Genomic DNA, 20,724 nt, shown 5'->3' with positions numbered 1-20,724 from the left:
GAGCTAGCAAAACCTGGCGGTTAATAACTGTTACCTGTTGAAGTCTTACGGTGTTATTGTTAAAGAAGACAGGGTCCAGCATACTCTAAAAATTTGGAAAACATACAGAAGACAACAAGTTTCTTGGATTTCACATAGTTCTGATCCTCTTTGTCAGTCATGCAAACTCCCATCCTGCTGCTGGTCTCCTGCTGCTGTTTCTGGCCTTCCCTGCAGTGGTCTGCACCAGCGTCCTCCCAGCCGCAGGGACCGACTGGCTCCCCATGCCCCGAATGCCCCAGTAACCGCGCTGGGTGCCCACCAGCAGCGTGCCACCACCAGCGCCTCAATGGTTACAGGGGACCAGCCCTGCTCTGCCTGCCGATGCGAGTGAGCCCCCACCAGCACGCTCTCCCCCCCCGCAATCTGCCATTGTGTCAGGGGTGATGGGGTCCGCTTGCCCCCCCAGTTGTTGCTGGAGATGCTGCCGTGGGTTCGATTCAGTTCAGGGGTAAAACGGTAAGGATGGGTGCGTGGTACCTATGGAAACACACTGATACGTTGCTGCCTTGCGACATTCGGCTTTGTTGCACCTCAGATGCAGGGGATTTCTTTCTCATTGCCCTGTTTTCTAAGGAATGCATCCTTGGCGTGTGAGAATTCATTTTGGTTCGGGAAGGCTGTACTAGGTGTCCTTTAGACCACATTCTGCACACCGCAGACAGCAATGTGAGCAGGGCGTACAGCGGGTAGGCGGCCTCTGCCCTTGGCTGAGGGCTCTGTCTGTGCTGGGGTTTGTCCTCCAGCATGACAGCAAGGGCGCGATAGGCGAACAGAACCATGGTAGGTGAACAGAACCATGGTAGGTGAACAGAACCACAGAAGGTCCAAGTTCTGTGGCTAGGCAGGCACTCTGCGTGGGATAAACTGCTCACCGGGAGCGATTCACATCTTGTCTTTAGGGGTCAGCTCCTCAGGCTTCAGGTGAGAGTAATCTACAAAATAATTCTGTGAAGATACGCTAATTCAGCTCTCTAATCATCAGGCCAGTTTCACCTTAGAGCAGCAGAGGCTCAAATGTGTCAATTCCATCCCTTTAATCTTCCCTTCGCTATAACAAATATACTAAGCTTATAGGAGGTAGGGAAAACAATGGGAAGATTTTGCGTAATTTGAATGAGAGAGGCTGTTACTGTAAATACTATTTTATTGTCCAAGCCACATGAAACACTTACACACATAGAGTAAAATAAAGGCAGAAAAAAAGAGCTCTCAGTAGCAATTATCACACAAATCAAGTGACAGCCTCCCCTATTAGCTGGAATAATTTGAGTTATTGGTAAAATGTAAAATGCAAGTCTTTGCACATTTAACATGTCTCTCAATTTTTGTTTCTGATTCCCAGATCTATTATAAAGTTATTAAAGAAATTGAGCCAGGAGAAGAGCTCTTGGTGTATTTGAAGGAAGGTGGTTATTCACTTGGGAACATGGCGCCCAGCATGGAAGGTAAGGCCTCGCTTTGCTAGACAGGACCTTTTTGCACCTCTCACCAGCAAACCTAGGAACGCTGAGAACCTCAGTGAGTGCTGGACTGGGACAAAAACCTGGTCCGGTACCTGCCCCTTCTGTATCTGTTCATATTTTATGCTTATTTTCACTCTTTCTCTGGTGAGAGTAGCTGTCCTAGTCAACGATAGCAAGCAGCGTTTGTGAACCTCAAGGCAACGCAACAGATTAACTTGCTGCTTCTCTTTGAGGAATGTTGTGGGTTTTAATGTACTTGGAGGTGCCTTTTTAATCCTCAGGGTCACTGTGTTTCTTTGGGTGCAACAAAAATGGGCCAAACATTCCAAGGCTTGCAAAGCACTGGTCTTTAGAGCTTTAGATGACACGGAAAAGGGGTGGCCAGGCAGAGGGTGGAGGAGCCATCGCTAGAATTGTTATTGCTAGAATATAGACACCTCTGAAACCCTGAAATGATGCAGTGAAGGCCAAAGGAATGATTGTTTTTAAAAGAAAGGTCACATTTTTGTTACTGCAATGTCTCTCCTGCCTTCCTCCGCGGTGTTTTGCCGGACTGGCTGCATGGCTCAAACAGGCTCGCAGCTGGGGGAGTTCCCTTAACCCTGTACTGTGTGTGGTGTGGAGCAGCCTGAAACACTAACCCGTAGTCACTTCCATATCAGCATAACCATTTTCCTCTAAATATCCTGCTGTTAACTACAGAAGTTCAATAATTGCACAGACTGTCTAAAGGACTGGTATGCTCTCCAGGTTAAGCGAGTGTTTTCTAGTAAGCTAGAGGAGTGACGAGCTGAGATTTTGGGATTCTCTTCCTATGCCAGAATGGCGCTCTGTGAAATTCAATAGGACAGGTAGAGAAGGATGGGAGAAGAGAGAGAAGACTTTGAGTCCTTGTTTCTTCTTCATGGTGCACAAAGATGGCTATAAAACACCGGTTTGATACACAGCAGCGTGGAACTGTGCTGGTCATTTGGTTAGATGGTTGAAAGCTTTGGGTTCAATTTTAGTTTCACAAGGAGGAGAAGCATTTGGTACTGAGAAGCAGGAATAGCCAGAATTCCTACAGTAAAATGACAAATCTAATTCAGGGGTTTGGGAAGGAAGCGCAGGCGGAGCTGATTCCCTGAAGAGGCAGTTGGGAGGCAGCGTTCCCTGCGGACGGGTCGCTGCTCACCTGCTCTTCGCAGGGTCCTTGCACACTTCCCTGTAGTAGCTGTTGCTGGCTCTTGTCAGCAGTGGGAGAGCAGGTTAGCAGGACACGTGGCCTCAAATAGTCTGGCAATCCCAGAGTGCTGCCAGGATTTCCCCCCCCCCCCCTTTGTTAGAATGCTTTTCTCAGCATTCATCTGAGACGCTGACTGATGTTTGTATCCCAGCTCTTTCCCTGCCAGTGACAGAGCCTGTCAATGCGCACTGCGCAACAGAAGTGATCTCTTGGGAAAACTAGGAAAGATGGGCTACACCATTCCCAAAATTATTATAAAAACAAAGCAACACCACATGCATGTCTAAAGTAATCAAAAAATGCAGATTCTTATTTTAAAATGGTTGTTTGCAAGCCCTGAGATGAGCACAGGACCCTGCTGTGGCAGAGCATTGCAGAACCCTGACCTCCTGGTAGGTTTCCCGATCCTGAAATGAAATGAAATGAAATTAAATTAAATTAAATGAAAATCAGTCTGGACTCGAAAAGTTCTGCTCTGTTTTCTAGGGCTCTTAGTTTCCTTGGCATTTGGTGACAGTGAAAGTTAGAGAACAATGTAAAAGGTACATGATTTTTTTCAAGATTATTAGGGCATATTACTCAGCGCCTTTTTCTGTTCATTCATTGAATGTAGAGGCTGTTGCAGGCTTCTCATTATTATTTGGTGACTGAGTTCTAGAAATATATTATTAATCTACCAGTTGGTTTTAAGCTATTAGTTGGAAATACTGTTTGACATAATTAATTGCTGAAACTTGAGTTGTCTCACCTGGGCATCCTACAATACATTTATTTTCTGTATGTGCCTGTAAATTTCAGTTTCAGATTTGCAGTGAAACTCTTTCAGAGTGCACATACTTACGATATGCATAAATAGTGTGAAATATTTCTGAAAAAAAATGGGTGGTTTGAGGATTAGTGCTGCTGAAAGCTCTTTTGGTGAAGGTCAGTGGGTGAAGTAGATGGGCAGGCAGTGCCGTAGCTACTGTCTCACTGAGATATCAGCTTTGGGATGATTTTTTCAGTGTTCTCCTCCAAAAAGTTAATAATTTTCTTGAGACCAGCACAGAGAGATTAATAGTTTCTGGTTTTCACAGTGAAGGAGTAACGCACAGGGGGGGTTTTTTGATGTCAGGAAGAAATCAGAAAGGAAACTCACCACTGTTTTGCATTTTTGTTTCTAATAGGCTTCTGTTCGAACAAGCAGAAAGTGCTCCTTGTTTTCCATCTTTGTCATTATGTAACATTTATCTGTATCTTCCCGGTAACGTCTAGTGCTTTTGCCACATAATTGCTTTCAAATGATCGTAGGCCAACATTAAACATTTGACTTCTTAATACTTTTTACTTTCAGCAGTGCTATCTTCCTGCTGCCTCGCACCCCCATTTTGATTCTGAATTAACAAGAAAGAAAATGCAAAATTGTTCCACACAAAGATAATTATCATAAAAATCTTTTATCCAAACCCCAGCCAAACACAGCAGACCCCTTATCACTGCAGGAATTTTGAGTAGGGCACTTGAACTCCTTTGAGATTCAAGTCTGGTAGATTAGCATGTAGATGCCACATAATTGTGTTCCCCTTGGTTTCTCTGAAAGCTATTAGGCGCTGATTTATTTTTCTGTTACATTCCTGCTTTGTCCTGAGTGTTACTGATGGAACTTAAGATAGGCACATATAACCATAGATTTGACAAACAAGACATAGAGAACAGGCAGCAATTTTTTTGTAACTGGGTTTTCCTTTTCTTTTTATCCCCTTCTCCCTGTCAGATACTGAACTAGCAACCTTTTTTGAACGGCAGTATTTTCATTTGTGGTGCTGAAAGGAAGAAGAAAACTTTAATGAGAACTTGTTTTGAAGGGCCTTTTTTTTTTTTTTTTTTTTGGTGCTTAAAGAAAGGAAAAAAAACAAACTTCAATGAATCTGAAGTCTGCAAACTGGATGTCTGATATAAAGACACAAAATAGATACCGGGTCTTCTTAGTTTAGTCCTGAGCCTCCTTTGTTGCTGAGGTTTCGTTTCTGCAGGGTGATGGTCTGGCTCTCAGGCTACAGGTCAGTTCCTTTCCCAGCACAGCAGCGGTACTTCCTGAGAAGTGTGATGTCTGACCTTCCCAAGTGCAGAAACGGGGATGCCCAAGGGATGGCCGTTGGATATTGATATGATATAATCAGCTACTCAACCAGCCAGTCAGTGCTGCCTCTGTTTAATCTGTCTGAACATCAAAACAGTGTTTGCAACCAGTGGCAACATGAATAACATGGGACTACAAGGCTTTTAATCATACTTTTGTCAGTTCTGTAGTTTTTCTTTTCGATAAAAATTTCTTTTTCTACACCCAAATATTCAGAAGCACATGCATTTCTTTTCTTGCTGTCCATCTTTTCCACCTATAGAAAAAGTGGTTGTGTTTGGTGATGGAAGAGGAGGGGTGTTGTTACTGAAGCATGAGCCTGTACAAAATAGACGGGGTTGTTTTTTTTCAATTTAGTGACATGCGAGGGCTCGAGCTGTAAAATCTGAGCCGCTCTGAAAGTATGCAAATGCGGAAGCAAAAAATGCACATGCCTCAGCTGAGCTGTCTTCTTTCTTACATCTCTTAATAGAAGGCTGATAGGGGCAGCTCCTCAGCTTGTATAAATGTAGCTACACCAGCTTTTACTGGCTGAGGATCATGTTATATTGTGTGTGATCTGTGTGAGATCTGTAATTCTGCTGACAAAGGCCAAGGAGAATTAGAAGCAGAATCTCTTTAAAAGTTATTATTGAGGCTATTAATGTATTTCATCTGTCTGTCTGTCTGTCTGCCTGCCTCCTCTGTAATCTCATAGAAAGGAAAAAATGATGTTACTGCCATTGATAGCAAGAGGCAGTGCAGGATCAGGATGTGTGCTGTGGGAGGGGGTGCTTGCAATTGTCCATCTCTAGCCAGGTATGCAGCAAATTATTCTCCGTGGGTAGTTTTCCAAACTCAAGGTGAGTTTCTGGTTCCTAGAGGATAGTTTGGGTGAAATAAGATGCAATTAATTGTGTAAATCTCAAACTGAAGTAGAAAGAATTTAGTATGAGTTTGCAGAAGGTACCTAGATGCATTGACTCTGAAGTCCAAAAAAAAAGAAAAAAATTAAATCTGTTTCCTCCATTCCAAGTTTTCTGGTCTGGGGAATTGCCAGTTTGAGCTTGAGACATGCTGGGAGTTTTGCAGGAGCTTCTTAAGAGATGAAGGTACCTGGGAGTTCCCAGTCTGGAGGGCTTTCAGTCACCTCCGCAAAAAAGCCTTCTTGCCTTGAGCCATTATTTATGAAAGAGTGAAGAAGAGAAACATTTGATTCATGGGGTGAATTCTGAGGCAGATGAACACTTCACCAGAGCAGTTCCACATTATCTGGAGCTGGTGAGGGATTTATCCTGTTACTCTACAGTTCAGTGGGCTGCATGAGTCAAAGGAACTTCCATCCCACGTACGTCTCTAGGAGTCAGAAAGAGAACAAAAGTAAGGTCATGTTTATTAGTGCCAGTGACACTTCTGAGTATGCCTTGACGTCTGAGACTATGAAAACTGAATGTTGCAGCAGATAAAACACTTGTTCCAGGGCTAACGTGAATTCATTAATAATGAGGAGTGATGGCACGATGAGATTATTGCCTCAGCCCATGCAGTGCGTGCGCTGGGGACACTTGATGCTGTCAGGCTTGTCTCTTCTCACCCGAGTTAGGGACGTGTGGAGGGAGAGAAGGTACCTAAACCCACCTAATCACAGCCCTTGCCCCCCTCGCTTGCTGCTGTCACACTGAGAATGTTTTCGGTCCATAAACATCTGCCTATGAAACTTTAAATTTTGCTGGGTAATGTTGTATGCTTCGTGCTGTTGTTACAAGTAAAATGCAATAACAAGACGTACCATAATGCTACAGTTCTTTATTTTTTTTCTCTTCCTAAAAAGTAATTTGGTTTATTTTAATGGTAGTTTATACACAGTCTCTCAATACTGCTAGGTAGTTTTTATGTCCTGATTTCCAGTTTTCCCCTCCTGGGGACACAAAACACATGAGATATGTATCAGTACTGTTCTACAAAATGCAAGTAAACAGAATTTCTCTAAGGAGTAGAGCAGGGCCTGATCCACCTCCTTGTGAGGCTGCTGATAGCAATTTCAGAGTATGCGATCTGTCAAAACTGGGTGAAATGGGAAAGATATGTGTGTTCTCTTCCTGTAGGTCTCCTTTAGTAGTCAGAATCCCTTCCCACCCCCCCACCCCCAGCAAAGGAAAATGATGACCTACTGGATTGTATTTCTTTTTACATCCCTCTCTTCTGCAGTTCAGGAAATCCTGTAGCATCTCTGTATTTTATTAATTCCTTGTGTAAATGGGGTATAGTACCAGGAGACGTGCCGCTTGGATAAATAGCAAGGCTGCGCTGATTTTGTCTTGGTGATATTTTCTTTTTTAGCTGTGTTTGACTTTTTCCAGTTTGTGGGCATGTCGATACTTTCCGTGTAGGTGTGGGCCACTTTGGGTTTCATCTGCCTACATAGCTTGCTGTAGCAGCTTATGGGATCTTGTCTGTCTTAGTCACCGCAGAAGCAAGTCGCGGACTCCCCGGTGTGCAGGGGCACGGGTTGAAAACCACAGCCTGAGTTTAAATAGGCTGTATTGAGAGAAACGGAGAAAGGAGATTATTGCCCGAGCGCAGGCGGGGGAGCGGCGGTCTCGGGGTGTGACACTGCCTGTGCTTGTACTCGTGCCACACTTCTAACAAAATTAACCCTGATTTATATAAAACACGATTTCAGGCCTTAAAGCACAGCCTAAGTTGTTGTTACTGTGCAGAACTTCGGGCAAACAAGTGCACGGGGGATTTTAAACCAAGGGTTTGCCAAAAGGCTGCCAGTTTTGAAAGCAGCTGCAGGCGGAGAAGCAGCCACAGAGACGCAGCAGCAACCGCGGAGACGCGAGTGCCACCCGCATCACGCCCGTCATCCCCTTCCCACAGCATGGCCACGCTCGCGGATGGATCAGCTCCGTGGCAGCATCGGCTTTTGGCTGCATCTCTTAGAATATTTCCACTCTTCCCTCTGAGCTAGTGCGTTTTGCCACAGGCTTTCCTGTTGACAGTAAAGTGATCAGAAGAAGAGAATAGAGCTTAACACGGAACAGAGCCCCCGAGTGCGGAGGGTGGGGGTAGGGGAGGACAGGGAAGCACGGCACCGGTGACGGAGTGGTGGCTGGAGAGCTGCTGTTTGAAGCTGGCTGCTGGGTGGAGAAACCCAGAGCTTTCCCAACTCCCTCGCAGAGGTTGTTCTCCTGGAAAATTTACAGCTCTGAGCTGATTGTTTGGCTTGGCACTGTGGTCAGGATGCTGCCTTGTAAACTTAATAATAGCTGCCCTCTTTTTAATTTGTTTGACCTTGACTACAGTAATTTATTATGTGCATTAGATCTTTTTTTTTTTTTTTTTTTTTTTAATACAAACAGCACAACAACAAAGAATTTGGCTCCCTTTCCTTTCTTCCATGGTACTCTGGTTTTGAACTCCTCAGGTCTGATGGCGCACTGTGCTTCTGCAGTTGTGTGGGACGAGTTAAGAGGGTAGCATTAGAAAGACATTTTCTCAGAAAGGAGCTTCCCCAGGTTTGTGCTGTGGCAATTTGCTTTTCCCAGTGTCTGCCCTTATATGAGCGTGGTTTGTTCCTTTTCTCCCTGGCAGCCCCTTTTGAGGAAACGCTCATTCGTATTTTCAAAAAAACCCATTGCAAACAAGCGCAATGCTCCAGAATAGCCCCAGTATTTCATGTGTCTGCTAATTGTTGTAGGTCTCTGTATCTTGGCAGAAGCCACGACACACAGAAAACTGGTTGTGTGATTTATTTTTTTTTTCTTAATGCTTAAAGTGAAAGCAATCTGCTGGCACAGCCTATCTTGGTTTCTCTCTCCTGTCACTTGCAAATTTCCTCTTTGATTGTTTGATAGATCCTCACAGAATACTATGTTTTCTTTACAAGCCCAGCATTGGGTACAATAATTAGACTTGCTTGAACTGCCTGATCCACAAGTCAAAATCCTTTTCTCTGTCTGTTGTAGAAGAGCACACGTTTCGCTGCGAGGACTGTGATGAACTTTTTCAGTCAAAGCTCGACCTGCGGCGACACAAGAAGTACGCCTGTAACGCTGTCAGCTCCCTGTACGAGACCCTGAATGACGAGATCAAGCAAGAAGGTCTTGGGGATGGACAGGTCTATGAGTGCAAAGACTGTGAGAGGATGTTCCCCAATAAATACAGGTACCAGAAAATGGCCAGAGCCTCCTCTGACCTGCCCCTCTCCATTCCTCCTGCGCAGTCATGTCTGATGATGGAAAATGTGGGACCGAGGTGGGAGCTGGGCGGCTCAGGACAGCTTGAGGGATATGCCTTTCCTTTCTCCTTGGGGTTAAGGAATGTTGTTTTTAGTATCCTTCAATGTCATTAGCTGTTGGACAGCATTGGGTTTCACCTCTGTTGCATAGACTGTGATGCTTTGCATTACTCCTTGGTAGAAGCATCCACAGATTATTGGCAATATAAAGTTTTAAGTGGTTGCTTTCTGAATTCCCTCTGACTTTTCCAGGGCTGTGACAGAGAGGTTGATAGACCTGGTTAGTATCTTCACAGGAACTGCTCCCATGTGATATGGTTCTGAGGGAAAAAAGTGGCATTACGTTCTGCCAGTATTTGTGTGAGGGCTTTTTTTATTTGTAATTCTTGGTCATTTGAGATCAGCGGGTATAAAGAGGTGTTGTTACACTAAGAACTCTTAATGTGGTCATGAGCTCCTATTTGCTTCTGCAGAAGCAATTAAAAAAATTCTATGCCAATCAAATTTTCAGTTTTCATTTTTTTTAAAGAAAGAAAATGTTCATGAAAAAATTTTGTGTTCACCAAGCATTTTTGTAATGGAAATGTGAACAGGAAAAAAGAAGATAGCATATTCTCCTGCTGATATTTTTATTTGCAGTAATTATTCAATTGTTATTATAAGGCAACTCTAAACAAGAGTTAAACTGTTTTTACAAAGGAAAAATTATTTGGCCCAGTAAGTTTTAACTTAAAAATTGCATCTTTCAAGCATAACATGATAGTACTCCACTGCAGCTTTAAAGCAGAGATCTTTGAGATTTCTGGTTCATTTGCAATGTGAGACTCAAAGAGTTAAATCGTAGGGGTCAGCTTTAAAAAGTTGAAGGGGTTTTTTTTCATCATTTTGGGATTGTGTTTATATGCATCCTAAGCCTTCAACTCCTGGGCCATAAGTTCAAGGTTTTCTCCGCAGCATAAGGACTCGACTTTTACCTGCTTACCGGAGGCTGAAGCTCTCACATACTCATTTCAGTTGACTTCTTAGATGAACAAACACCACAGGCAGCAAGTTACAACCTTGTGAGAACTGGCAGTCCTCTGCCATGTGCTATATAAGTAGAGCAAAACCAGTGAGTTTAAAGCCAGTATAAGGTCTGTTTCATTTCAGGTAAAAAATTAAAAAGATGATGTTCACCAGCATTAGTCATTTTGAACCTAATTATGTTGTTGCTTTCAGTTCTTTTATCTACGTAAGTGAAGAAAAAAACCTGATTTAAAAAAAACAGAGAAAGGTGAAACAGAAGGAACATTCCACTAGTTTATCTGTATTGAAAAGCTTGGCTCTGGCTGTGTTGTGGGTGTTGTAGGGGTTGGTAATAGATACTGTCTGCCCGTGACAGCTGTGTAGCCGTTCTGGTAGCACAGTTTGCTATCTTTATTCCTCACCCTGTGTTTCTACGTTGTTGATTAGCTACTAGGAGGCTGCAATTCTCTTAATTTCTTTACCTGACAAGAAAAGGAGAACATCCTTTAAATGTTTTAAATGTCTATGATTTCAGTGGAAGTTCCAATTCTTTTATCTCTCTGGCTGTGTTAGAAACTTTTTCCTCTTTAGCTTCCAGCACTCTGTAGTTCGTATGTTAATTCAGGAAATACCCCTATGAAATGTATGGGTCCTCTCCTCTTTGTAACATCTGTGCGTTCCTTGGCTGCCCCCGGGGGCTGGACTTCCATGGTCTCTGTTTTGCAGGGGTTAAGAGAAGCAGGAAAATTTTAAGGGGAAAAAGTCCCTTTAGTGATTACACATCCCTGTGAATAAGATGTTCAGAGTCGTCTGGCGGAGCTAATTCTGGCTGTTCAAATGATGCGGCTGAGTTAAGGTCCCAGTTTCCCTCGGGTTTTGGGGGGGAGAGGGTAGGTCAGACCGGGACTCCATCCAAGCCTTGGCTCAGCACGGGGCACATTCCCCTTGCGAGCATCGCTGGCGGTGGAGCGGAGGGCTCCGGAGCAGGCACTGCTTCTCAGTGTCGGTAGGCAGGAGGGACAAACAAATGACTTGTTCAAAGTCAGGTCAAAAACCCTGGGGAGGGCCAAGGACAGAACACCCATTTTAGAAGCCCTGTCCCGATTTGTTTTCAGGACCTTCTTCCCATTTTGATTCTTCTGAATCATCACTCTGAACAGTTACTTCACAGACCTAGTGATTAAGAAGGAGATGTGGCAGAGCATCCACCGGTCATCGGTGGGCTCAGCACAAGCATCTCGAGCCTGAGGCAGAAGCCCATGTGTGTGCTAGCATGGATTCCCAACTTTTGAGCACCCCTAGGTGATGGAGGGGCCTCTTTAAGGTATCTCCAACTGAAGGAAGATGGAAATACTCTGGAGTCATGAGCCACAGACCTGTATGCTTGGAAAATGTCTGGAGTGGTTAGAGGCTCCTGGGCTCATTGGGTGCCTTGCCTTGTAGACGATGGATTCCAAACTTTTGCGTTGGGGTTTTCTTGAGCAAATAATATAAAGTTCAGGTTTTTGACAGGGGAAAGATGTAAGTCAGCAACATGCTGATGGACTTGATGGAGCTGGGAGAGAATGTTCACCCCTATCCCTCCCCCATCGATCTGCTGCATTTTATGTTCTCAGAAAGACACTGAAACACAGACTATATCCAGTCAGTACCTTGATGGTCTTATAATTTTTCGGAAGTTAATACAGATCAAATCAAGAGGGCCACTGGGGAACTAAAATTGAGCATTTAGCAGCTGACTAAATAAATAAATGTTTTGCTAATCCCAGTAGGCACTTGCCTCTAAACAGCCTATTAGTTTGTCCATATTTGCTCTAAATAAGCTCATAAATCACAGTTAACAGGAACATACTTTTGTATATGTATATGAAAGATATATATTTCTTTGTACGTGTAAAAAATTCTGTAGTGTTAAGAACACCATTTCTTTAGCAAAATGAATATTGCTTCTTTAAAATTAGTGAATTGGCAGTTTGTAAGGGGCATGTTCAGGAATATGAACTATCTGACTTGAAGGAAGGAAGGGGCAGGCTGGTGGCTGCTTGGATTCGTATGTAGCATTTCGCACCAAGCCCACCTGTGATGGAGCCACCTTCCACGAGGTTGCCCTTGTTCCTGGGCCAGCAAATGCCTTCAGGGCACAAAGATTTCAGTGCTAGTCAGCTGCCCGTGCCATTAGCCTTTACACTGGGAATTGCAGAGGATGCCAGCGTCAGGTCCATCCTGCTCCGCCTCGGCGCGGGCTGGTGCTGGGGTGCCTGTCGGCGTATGGTCCCGCTGGGGACCGGCTCCCCGTAGGCAGCTGCGGACAACCAGAGCAGTGCAGTCCTGTGGATGTGTCAAGGCTGGATCAGTTTCGAGGTTTCTAAATCCCTCAGGCTCTGTGGAAATGCCCAGGGGTTATCTGCTGGGAAGCTGTCCTGTACCATTTAATGAAGACTGGCAGGATTTTCCAGTAGTGTTTAGTTTTAATGCTCCTATAAAAAATACAGCCATGCTTTAAAGTTCCATAGGAATGTTTAATATCGATCTGTAGGGGATTTCAGGCAGTAGTAGATTTCACGTGTTTGTCCATCAGAATTCACAGTAAGTAGGAGTATTTGTAACTCTCCTTCAGCTACGCTGACGGCAGCAAAGGACACAGTTTTTTTCCTTTGTTTCTCGGGGCTGGCCTGAGACGAGCGGGATTTCCAGCCCACTCGGTACATTTTACAGCACTCCATCCCCAGCAGAACAGTTTCCCCGGCTCCGTCCCTGCCCCCCTGCCACTGACGGTGACCTCCGCGGAGCATCGCGCCGGGGCCGGTGGCTCAGCTGCCTGCTGCTGTGTGGGGGATAACGCAGCTCCCCACGCCTGGCTCTCAAGCCATCCCCGCCGTGGCCTTGTTTCAGCAGCCGCTTCGGTTTGCCATCATCCTCCCGGTTTGGGAGAGGCTGCCAGTTGGCAGAAGTCGCAATTGCCGAGTTAAGTAATCAAAGATGTCTGACATTTAGAAGTGAAATGTGTTTGCACCTTATCATGTTTCTTTCCAATGTTAAGTTGCTGTGTTCTGGGAAGCTGTGGGCTTTGTGCCCATGAAAACGGCAATGTGATAGTCTCAGCAGCAACAGCTAATATCTTGTCTTTCCCTGTGGGGATGCCATGGAAGTCTTGGTCACAAAGTGCTCATTTTTCCCTTCAGGAACCTGCGGGGTCAGGTCTGGCTTTACCTTCCTTTTCCCCCTTGTAAATGGACTCGGGTATTTAATAAGAAATACCATAAAACACAGTGACGTTTTGAGGCGGAATAGGGCAGCTTCCATCTGTGAAATAAATGGCAAAAAAAAGAAATCGTATTCACCTGTCGACATGCTGCTCACCCCCTGTTCACGAAGCCCTTTGCATTCACCCCCTGCAGCAGCAGCCGGTCCTGGCCAACCCCCCCACCCCCCCGGACCCCCCAGGCTCGCAGCCTGTTTCTCTATCACCATCTCTAGTTGCTTCTCTGGGTTTCAAACCTCCCCGATATGGGGCAGGAGTTCTGTAACGGTATGTGCCTTGGCAGCGAGTGCCCGCCAGGTTGAGGTGGGCGCGGGGAGCTGGGCTCCGCTCGCCGCCGGCTGGGGGGCTGGGGGCTGCTGTGCGAGGTCAGCCTGTCTCTCTTCCCCAGCCTGGAGCAGCACATGGTAATCCACACCGAGGAGAGGGAGTACAAGTGTGACCAGTGTCCCAAGGCTTTCAACTGGAAATCCAACCTGATTCGTCACCAAATGTCTCACGACAGTGGGAAACGGTTTGAATGTGAAAACTGTGTGAAGGTACGGTGCAGGACACGGTTACCATGAGCAGCTTGGCCTGGGGGGCTGTGTGCTGGGACCTGGGGGAAGGGGTTCAGAGGATGGGTTACCCGTGCTGGTGTGGTTTGGTGCTCTGGCTTGGTGACACAGGGAGAGAGGTGTCTCAGCTGGCCCCGGCATCATGGTTTGGATGTGGAGCTCAGCCTTGCCCCGAGCCACTGGCCGTTGGGCTTTTCCCGGGTGCTGGAGAGGCTGCCGGGGCGGCGGTGACCTTGCGTGGGGCAGATGTGGGCAAGCAAACAGCTCTTAAACTGGGAGCACTGCACGGTGCCGGCAGCCTGGCAGGACACAGCTCAGCCCTGCTCGGTTCATTAGGTGTTTGCAGCGGGAGGTGAATACCCCGCTCTCCCAAAGCCAGGAGTGGTGGAGACATACCAAAAAAAGTAAATGCAAAAAGTCACGCTTTTGACATACGGGCTCTTCTCCCTACTGCTGTGCTTCCCCTTCCTCAAGGTGTTTTCTCTTTCAGGTGTTTACGGACCCCAGCAACCTCCAGCGGCACATCCGATCCCAGCACGTGGGCGCACGGGCACATGCCTGCCCCGACTGCGGCAAAACCTTTGCCACCTCTTCTGGCCTCAAACAACACAAGCACATTCACAGCACTGTCAAACCTTTCATATGTAAGTTGTCACGGCCATCACCGAGCTCCGGCTTTTGCTATAATTGCACGTATCCTGCAGGGCCCCCCAGTACTAGCTGTCCCTCTGCGAGCAGCCGCTGTAATTTTATAGGTCAGAGCACAAGATGAAATTCCGCAGCAATTCCGCGCCCCCCCCCCCCTTTTTTTTTTTTTTTTATGCTCCCTGTTTTTTCAGTAAACATCCATGGCAGTTTTTGACTTTCTTGACAAGTTAAAAGCTGAGTCTCTCAGCAGTCCTAGCGATGCCATTTTCTCATATCTTTTCTTTCTCTCGTCTTTTTTTCCTTAATAATTTTGGAATGTTCATGTTGGTGACATAAATAAATAGCTGACATGGCCTGATCTAAATGTTTTTCAGGGGTGCCTCAAATCCTGTAGCTGTTGTAAAGAATTTGGAATAGTCACAGAGACAAGAAGAAGGTGTTTTTTAAAGAGTTTTTGCCTTCTTTATTTACTGCATGTTTCATCTAGATAATGCTTGGAAGCCAAATAAATAGCAGATTAACTGTGTCCTTAGTGCTCTCTTTAGTGGAATATTTCTCATTTCCCTTGAGAGCCATTCATCTCATTTCTTGTCGTTCTTGGGGTAGTATATTTTTTTAATTGACACAGCACCTATTGGATTTTGATAACTGTGCAGAAAAGTGGATTGTGTCACAACAAAGCTATAGAAACTTTCGGGACTGCTTCCTGGCACTCTTCAGACAGCGTAGCTCAAGCACAGGACAGGATCTGTGTTTGATTCCAGGCTTTGATGTTACGGTAGGGAAGCCACTGAACCCACTCCTGCCTTTTTTTCCCTGTTGGTATAATGGGAACAGTATGCAAGAGTATCCTGGGAGACTCGTTTCATTAACGTGTTCTGAGATAATCAGATGGGTGTCAGTGGAGGAAGAAAAAATACTCTTATTGCTCATTTTGATGCAATCTTTCATTTGATGACGGGCACATGAAAGAGATAATTGGAATCTCATAGTATCGCTGCAGTGAGATGAATGATTTCTTCTCATAATCTCCTCACTCTCACCTCATAAGAATTAGGGAGTTGTCAGTCTAAATCAGTGTGTGAAACAACTGGAGGCTGATCCTGCCTAGCTCAGATGTGCCAGGTGGAGTCACATGCCTGAGTATGGAATCCATTAGCCACTTCAGGGAAGCCGTGAGGCAGGATTCGCTGGAGTTTTTCTTTCCTATTCCGTGGAAGAGAAGGATTTGGGGTGGGGGGAGGGTGTGTGTGTGTTTGTTTTTCACAATATTATACTTGTCATTAAAAAAAACCCTGAACCCATAACTATTGCTGCAGAATACAGGATGGCAAGAGGGGACATCACATGCAGGGTTACTGAATCATTCTCTAACTGGAGATTTCACCAAATGTTTTCCAGTTTTCCCTGTTTTAGAATGATGATGTCTGCTGTCGTATCCGTAGCACTTTCCTTTAGGGAATTTTATGCAGCATCATCTATATCTAGCAACTCATTCTGGCGTGGAAAAGGGAAAACCAGAAACTGATTCCCTTGGCAGACTTGGCTTTCGTTATCCTTAGTCTTCTCATAAAGTTTTGCTACATGGGAACAGTATAACTTCTTTTTTGTAATATTGCGAATGCATACAATAAAAATAGTGCATCCACCACAAGCAGAGTGTTGAGCCAGTGAAAACTCAGAAAAGAGCACTCAGTTGTGGTAGAATCTGCTTAAGCAGACGAGCCATTTGTTATAAACTTGTGCGTATCTTCTAAACCACAATATAGCATCCCTTGGCACATGGCAGGGGAGATGATTAAAATTAGAAAGAGGTAGTTTTGTTCTGGGAAGAAAAATAGACAAGCATCTTTTAAAGAAATCCACCCAAATGTGACATGTATTCAGATATTACTAGTAATTGGAGAGGGAGCTTACTCGCGGTATCTTTACACGTGGAAGTATTTGCACCTGCCTGTTTGTTTGGACACACACGGTCGCTCCCGCAACCCTAAAGGTTTTAAATATTAAAAAATATTTAAAATGTATTTTAAAAAAATATATTAAAATATTTAAAATTTATAAAAATATATATTAAAAATATTTTCTTAAAAAAATAGACGAGCAGGACAAGAAAAATACTCACCCATCCTGGGACCGAGGGTATCAAACCTGAGAGGCAGCCGTGACCCGGCTGTGCTGGGTTCAGCTGGCCATGCCTGCGGGGATGCGGCACTTGGCATCCCGCTGAGGGTCCCGTGGCCAGCGCATCCCTGGTGATGGCAAAGCACAGGAGCAGCCTGCAGGGACAGAAGGAGTTTGTGGGACTTGTGCGTTACATGGCTGCTGGCGTATCCTTCTGCTTAAATTTCTATAGGAACGGGGATTGTTGCATCTAATGGACTGTTAGCTTTATAGAAAATAAATCGAGTAGTGTTCCCATGAAGAGTTCTGTTTAGATGCTTTTCTAAGAAAACATTTTAAAATGAAGTAAATAACCTAAAGAAACCCTTTCTTTGAAGGTCTGAATAGCTGAATTAGTACACCTAACAGCCATAATGCTGTATGGCTGCAATAACAGTAGTTCAGAAGACCTGGAACAAGGTTTTAAGGTGTGATGGCCAAAAACTAGGGGCGGCTTTAGCATGCTCATTTGAACACGCTGTTAGTCAAACCCTGAAACTCTTGTGGTGACTTTCTAGTTCTCCTCCTTCTGTGCTTCCTTTGCAGCTCCTGTATCTGGGTCCAGAGCAGAAAGGCTGAAATACTGTGAGGAAAGATGGCTCATGCTAAATTCCTAGTGCAGTCAGAAACCAGACCCAGCAGGCCCTTCAGTGACAACCCACTGAATTTTGGGATGTTAATTCGAACACAAATGTCAAATTTATTAAATTTTAATAATCTTTGCTCTGGATTTTGACAGAAGGGGCTTCCCCTTATATTTTCAGAGCTGAAATAACTCAGCTGACAAACATTTGATATTCAAACGCTGCTGTAAATCCTAAAGATTTAGGGTGAAATACAGGGAAAGTCGGGCTTGCAGGTACCTGTCAGTAAAAGCTGGGAGGAAGGAGGGAAGGACCGCTCCGTCATGGAGCTGGAGGACTGGGTATCGGGGGGGCGGGCCCTTGCCTGCCCATCTCCGAGCGATCCCCTTTCCCTCTGTTTGTCCCAGTTTCCATGTTTACAAAAAGGTGGTAACAGCAGTTCTCCAGTGAAAGCAGCGTGTTAATTCACTAAGTAGAATTTATTCCCATGTTGAAAGAGGCATCAGATAATAAAAAGTTATGGTGTTTTCATACACAGAAGAGTTTGGGTGGGATTTTTTTCTTCCTTTGCCCTGTTCCTTCCACACCAGCAAAGGCTGCAGGTGAAAGGGGTCATAAAAATTCACATTTTGAAAGCTTAGTATTTACAGGTCGTTAAAGAAAACACCGGTGTAGCGTTAACTTAGCATTGCTAGGGTGTCTTACTAATTTAACGACTACAAGATCTCACCCCGCTTCTAGCTGAACCGAGGCCTGGCTGGCAAAGTATTTATAGAACATCCCTATGGAGTGGTTACTTACTATTAATGGCATTAAAGAAAGGGTACGTTTGATTAAATGAGGCAAAATTCTTCTCCCTTCAGCCTTCAGCGCTTCCTGCCATGCCAGGACTACAGGGAAAGCAGGCTAGCTAATATGAATCGATATTATCATTAAAACACATAATTATCTTTATGGGAAATTCCAAAAAATACTTGGAACAGGAGTAGTGCATCCCCTCACACATAGAAGGTGGCTTGTTGAGAGGGTTGTGGAGGGGAAGGGTGGTGTCACCTTGCCGTGGTGGCAGCTGGACGGGCGATACCTGGGCTCCCAGCGGTGCTTTGCTCTGTCCGCTCTCCCTCAGCCTGCTCCCCATCCTGGCTCTCCCAGCGCCGCGGCTCCCAGGCTGCCCCTTCCTTTCCTGAGCGTAGCCGGGATCGCGGCTCGGGGGGGCTGACCCCGTACGAATGCTGGGAGAGGGAGACAGCTTTTCCCGTGGACCGAGGGGACCTGCTGGGCTCAGGAGCCTGGTTTTATATGGGGGGAGCTGAACCCCAAAGAGACTAAGCGGTGTGCTGAAGGCTACGGAGGGAAGCGCCAGCAGGAGGGATGCGGAGGCGAGTTTCCAGGGGTCCAGGCTCTGGCTGCCATTTACCTCCTCGCCTTTGGGGGAAGGGACATTTCAGGGGTACGGGTGGGGGACGCTGCTGAAGCGCCCGCTGAGCTCCCTGCCATTTGCTGTTAATTTCATATCGCTTTTGTTGTTGGTTTCTGTTGATGCTTTAGGTGAGGTCTGTCACAAATCCTACACGCAGTTCTCCAACCTCTGCCGTCACAAGCGGATGCATGCGGACTGTCGCACCCAGATCAAGTGCAAGGACTGCGGCCAGATGTTCAGCACTACCTCCTCCCTCAACAAGCACCGGCGCTTCTGCGAGGGCAAGAACCATTACAACCCGGGGGGGATTTTTGCCCCTGGCCTCCCCCTAACGCCCACTTCCATGATGGACAAATCCAAGCCCTCTCCCAACCTCAATCACACCAGCCTGGGATTTAATGATTATTTTCCATCCCGCCCGCACCCGGGGGGGCTTCCGTTCTCACCTGCCCCCCCAGCGTTTCCTGCCCTCACTCCAGGATTCCCAGGGATTTTCCCACCATCTCTATACCCCAGGCCCCCCTTGTTACCACCCACGCAACTGCTCAAAAGCCCCCTCAACCACACTCCCGACGCAAAGCTCCCAAGCCCCCTTGGGAACCCAGCGCTTCCTCTGATCTCTGCAGTGAGCAACAGCAACCAGCCCACCTCAGGGGAGGAGAAATGTGAGAGCAGCCTGGAAAACTCCTACCTGGAGAAGCTAAAAGCCAGGAACAGTGACATGTCCGACGGCAGTGACTTTGAGGACGTCAATACAACCACAGGCACAGATCTGGACACCACTACCGGCACCGGCTCTGACCTGGACAGTGACGCAGAGAGTGACAGGGACAAAACGAAAGAAAAGAGCAAACAAATGGAGAGCAAGCCAGATTTTGTCAGCAGCTCTGTGTCTGCAAGCTCCACCAACAACACAAGTGAGATCCCTCTCTTCTATTCTCAGCATTCCTTCTTTCCCCCCCCTGAAGAGCACCTGCTGCCTACCACGGGAGCAGCCAATGACTCCATTAAAGCTATTGCCTCCATTGCAGAGAAGTATTTTGGGCCTGGCTTTATGGGGATGCAGGAGAAAAAGATGGGTTCGCTCCCCTATCATTCCATGTTCCCTTTTCAGTTCCTCCCCAATTTCCCCCATTCACTCTACCCTTTCACGGAGCGGACCCTCAATCACAACTTGCTGGTCAAGGCAGAACCAAAGTCACCCAGGGACCTCCACAAAGTAGGCAGCACCAGCTCGGAGTCACCCTTCGATCTCACCACAAAGCCAAAAGAGATGAAGCCAATCTTGCCGCCACCTAAGGTCCTGCCAGCCCCGTCTTCAGGGGAAGAACAGCCGCTGGACCTGAGCATCGGCAACCGCATCCGAGCCAGTCAGAACGGAGGGAGAGAGCCACGGAAAAACCACATTTATGGGGAGAGGAAGCTAATGGCAAGTGAAGTCTTACCCAAGATTTCCCAGTCTCAACTGCCTCAGCAGCCATCCCTGCACTATGCTAAGCCATCACCCTTTTTCATGGACCCCATATACAGGTATTAACATACCCTGCCTTAAGCATTTCCTCTAACGAGCTAATTTTCTAGCTGACGTGGCAACTGGAGGCAGATTGGGATGTAGGTTGTTTAAAGAGGGCAGCGACACTCTGCTGCAGTTGGTTGTACTTCTCTGTCCTTTGTCACAGCACGTTGAATTTTCTGGATTGAAAGGGCTGAATAATTGAAAGGGGCACTCATAATCAATATGTATAAAGTACACATCCTTATTTTGATAAAGAAGAAACTTGACCTATTTAAGGACTCTCCCACGAGCCAACGCTAAGATGGCACTTCTGCTGGGGAAATTCCAGAGGTTTGATTCGATAAGAATGCAGAGTTCAGATGCCTCGGAGCCCAGGCTCTCATGGCTTGGGAATGAGTCAGGAGCCCTGGGAGCCTGGAAATGCAGCTCTCCCACTGACTTACTTGATGGCCTTTTGTGAGCCACTTCACCTTTCTACCCATCCCCCCTTTCCACTTTTTC

At 46.1% G+C, this 20,724-nt stretch overlaps 1 protein-coding gene across 1 annotated transcript in view; it reads left to right on the top strand.

Moving 5' to 3' along the window:
- The window catches only part of PRDM16 (PR/SET domain 16), a 345,680-nt gene that overhangs the window by 298,469 nt on the left and 26,487 nt on the right, over window positions 1-20,724 (top strand). The window contains exons 5-9 of the mRNA XM_056332565.1: window positions 1,385-1,487; window positions 8,800-8,998; window positions 13,727-13,874; window positions 14,383-14,536; window positions 18,836-20,237. Of these exons, the coding sequence (XP_056188540.1) occupies window positions 1,385-1,487; window positions 8,800-8,998; window positions 13,727-13,874; window positions 14,383-14,536; window positions 18,836-20,237 (2,006 nt within the window). The remainder of the gene's footprint in view (window positions 1-1,384; window positions 1,488-8,799; window positions 8,999-13,726; window positions 13,875-14,382; window positions 14,537-18,835; window positions 20,238-20,724) is intronic.

The sequence above is a fragment of the Falco biarmicus genome, chromosome 3 (genome assembly GCF_023638135.1).
Source record: "Falco biarmicus isolate bFalBia1 chromosome 3, bFalBia1.pri, whole genome shotgun sequence".
NCBI lineage: Eukaryota > Metazoa > Chordata > Aves > Falconiformes > Falconidae > Falco > Falco biarmicus.
Note: the sequence above shows the minus strand (reverse complement) of the source record. Positions and strands in the feature narration are given on the sequence as shown.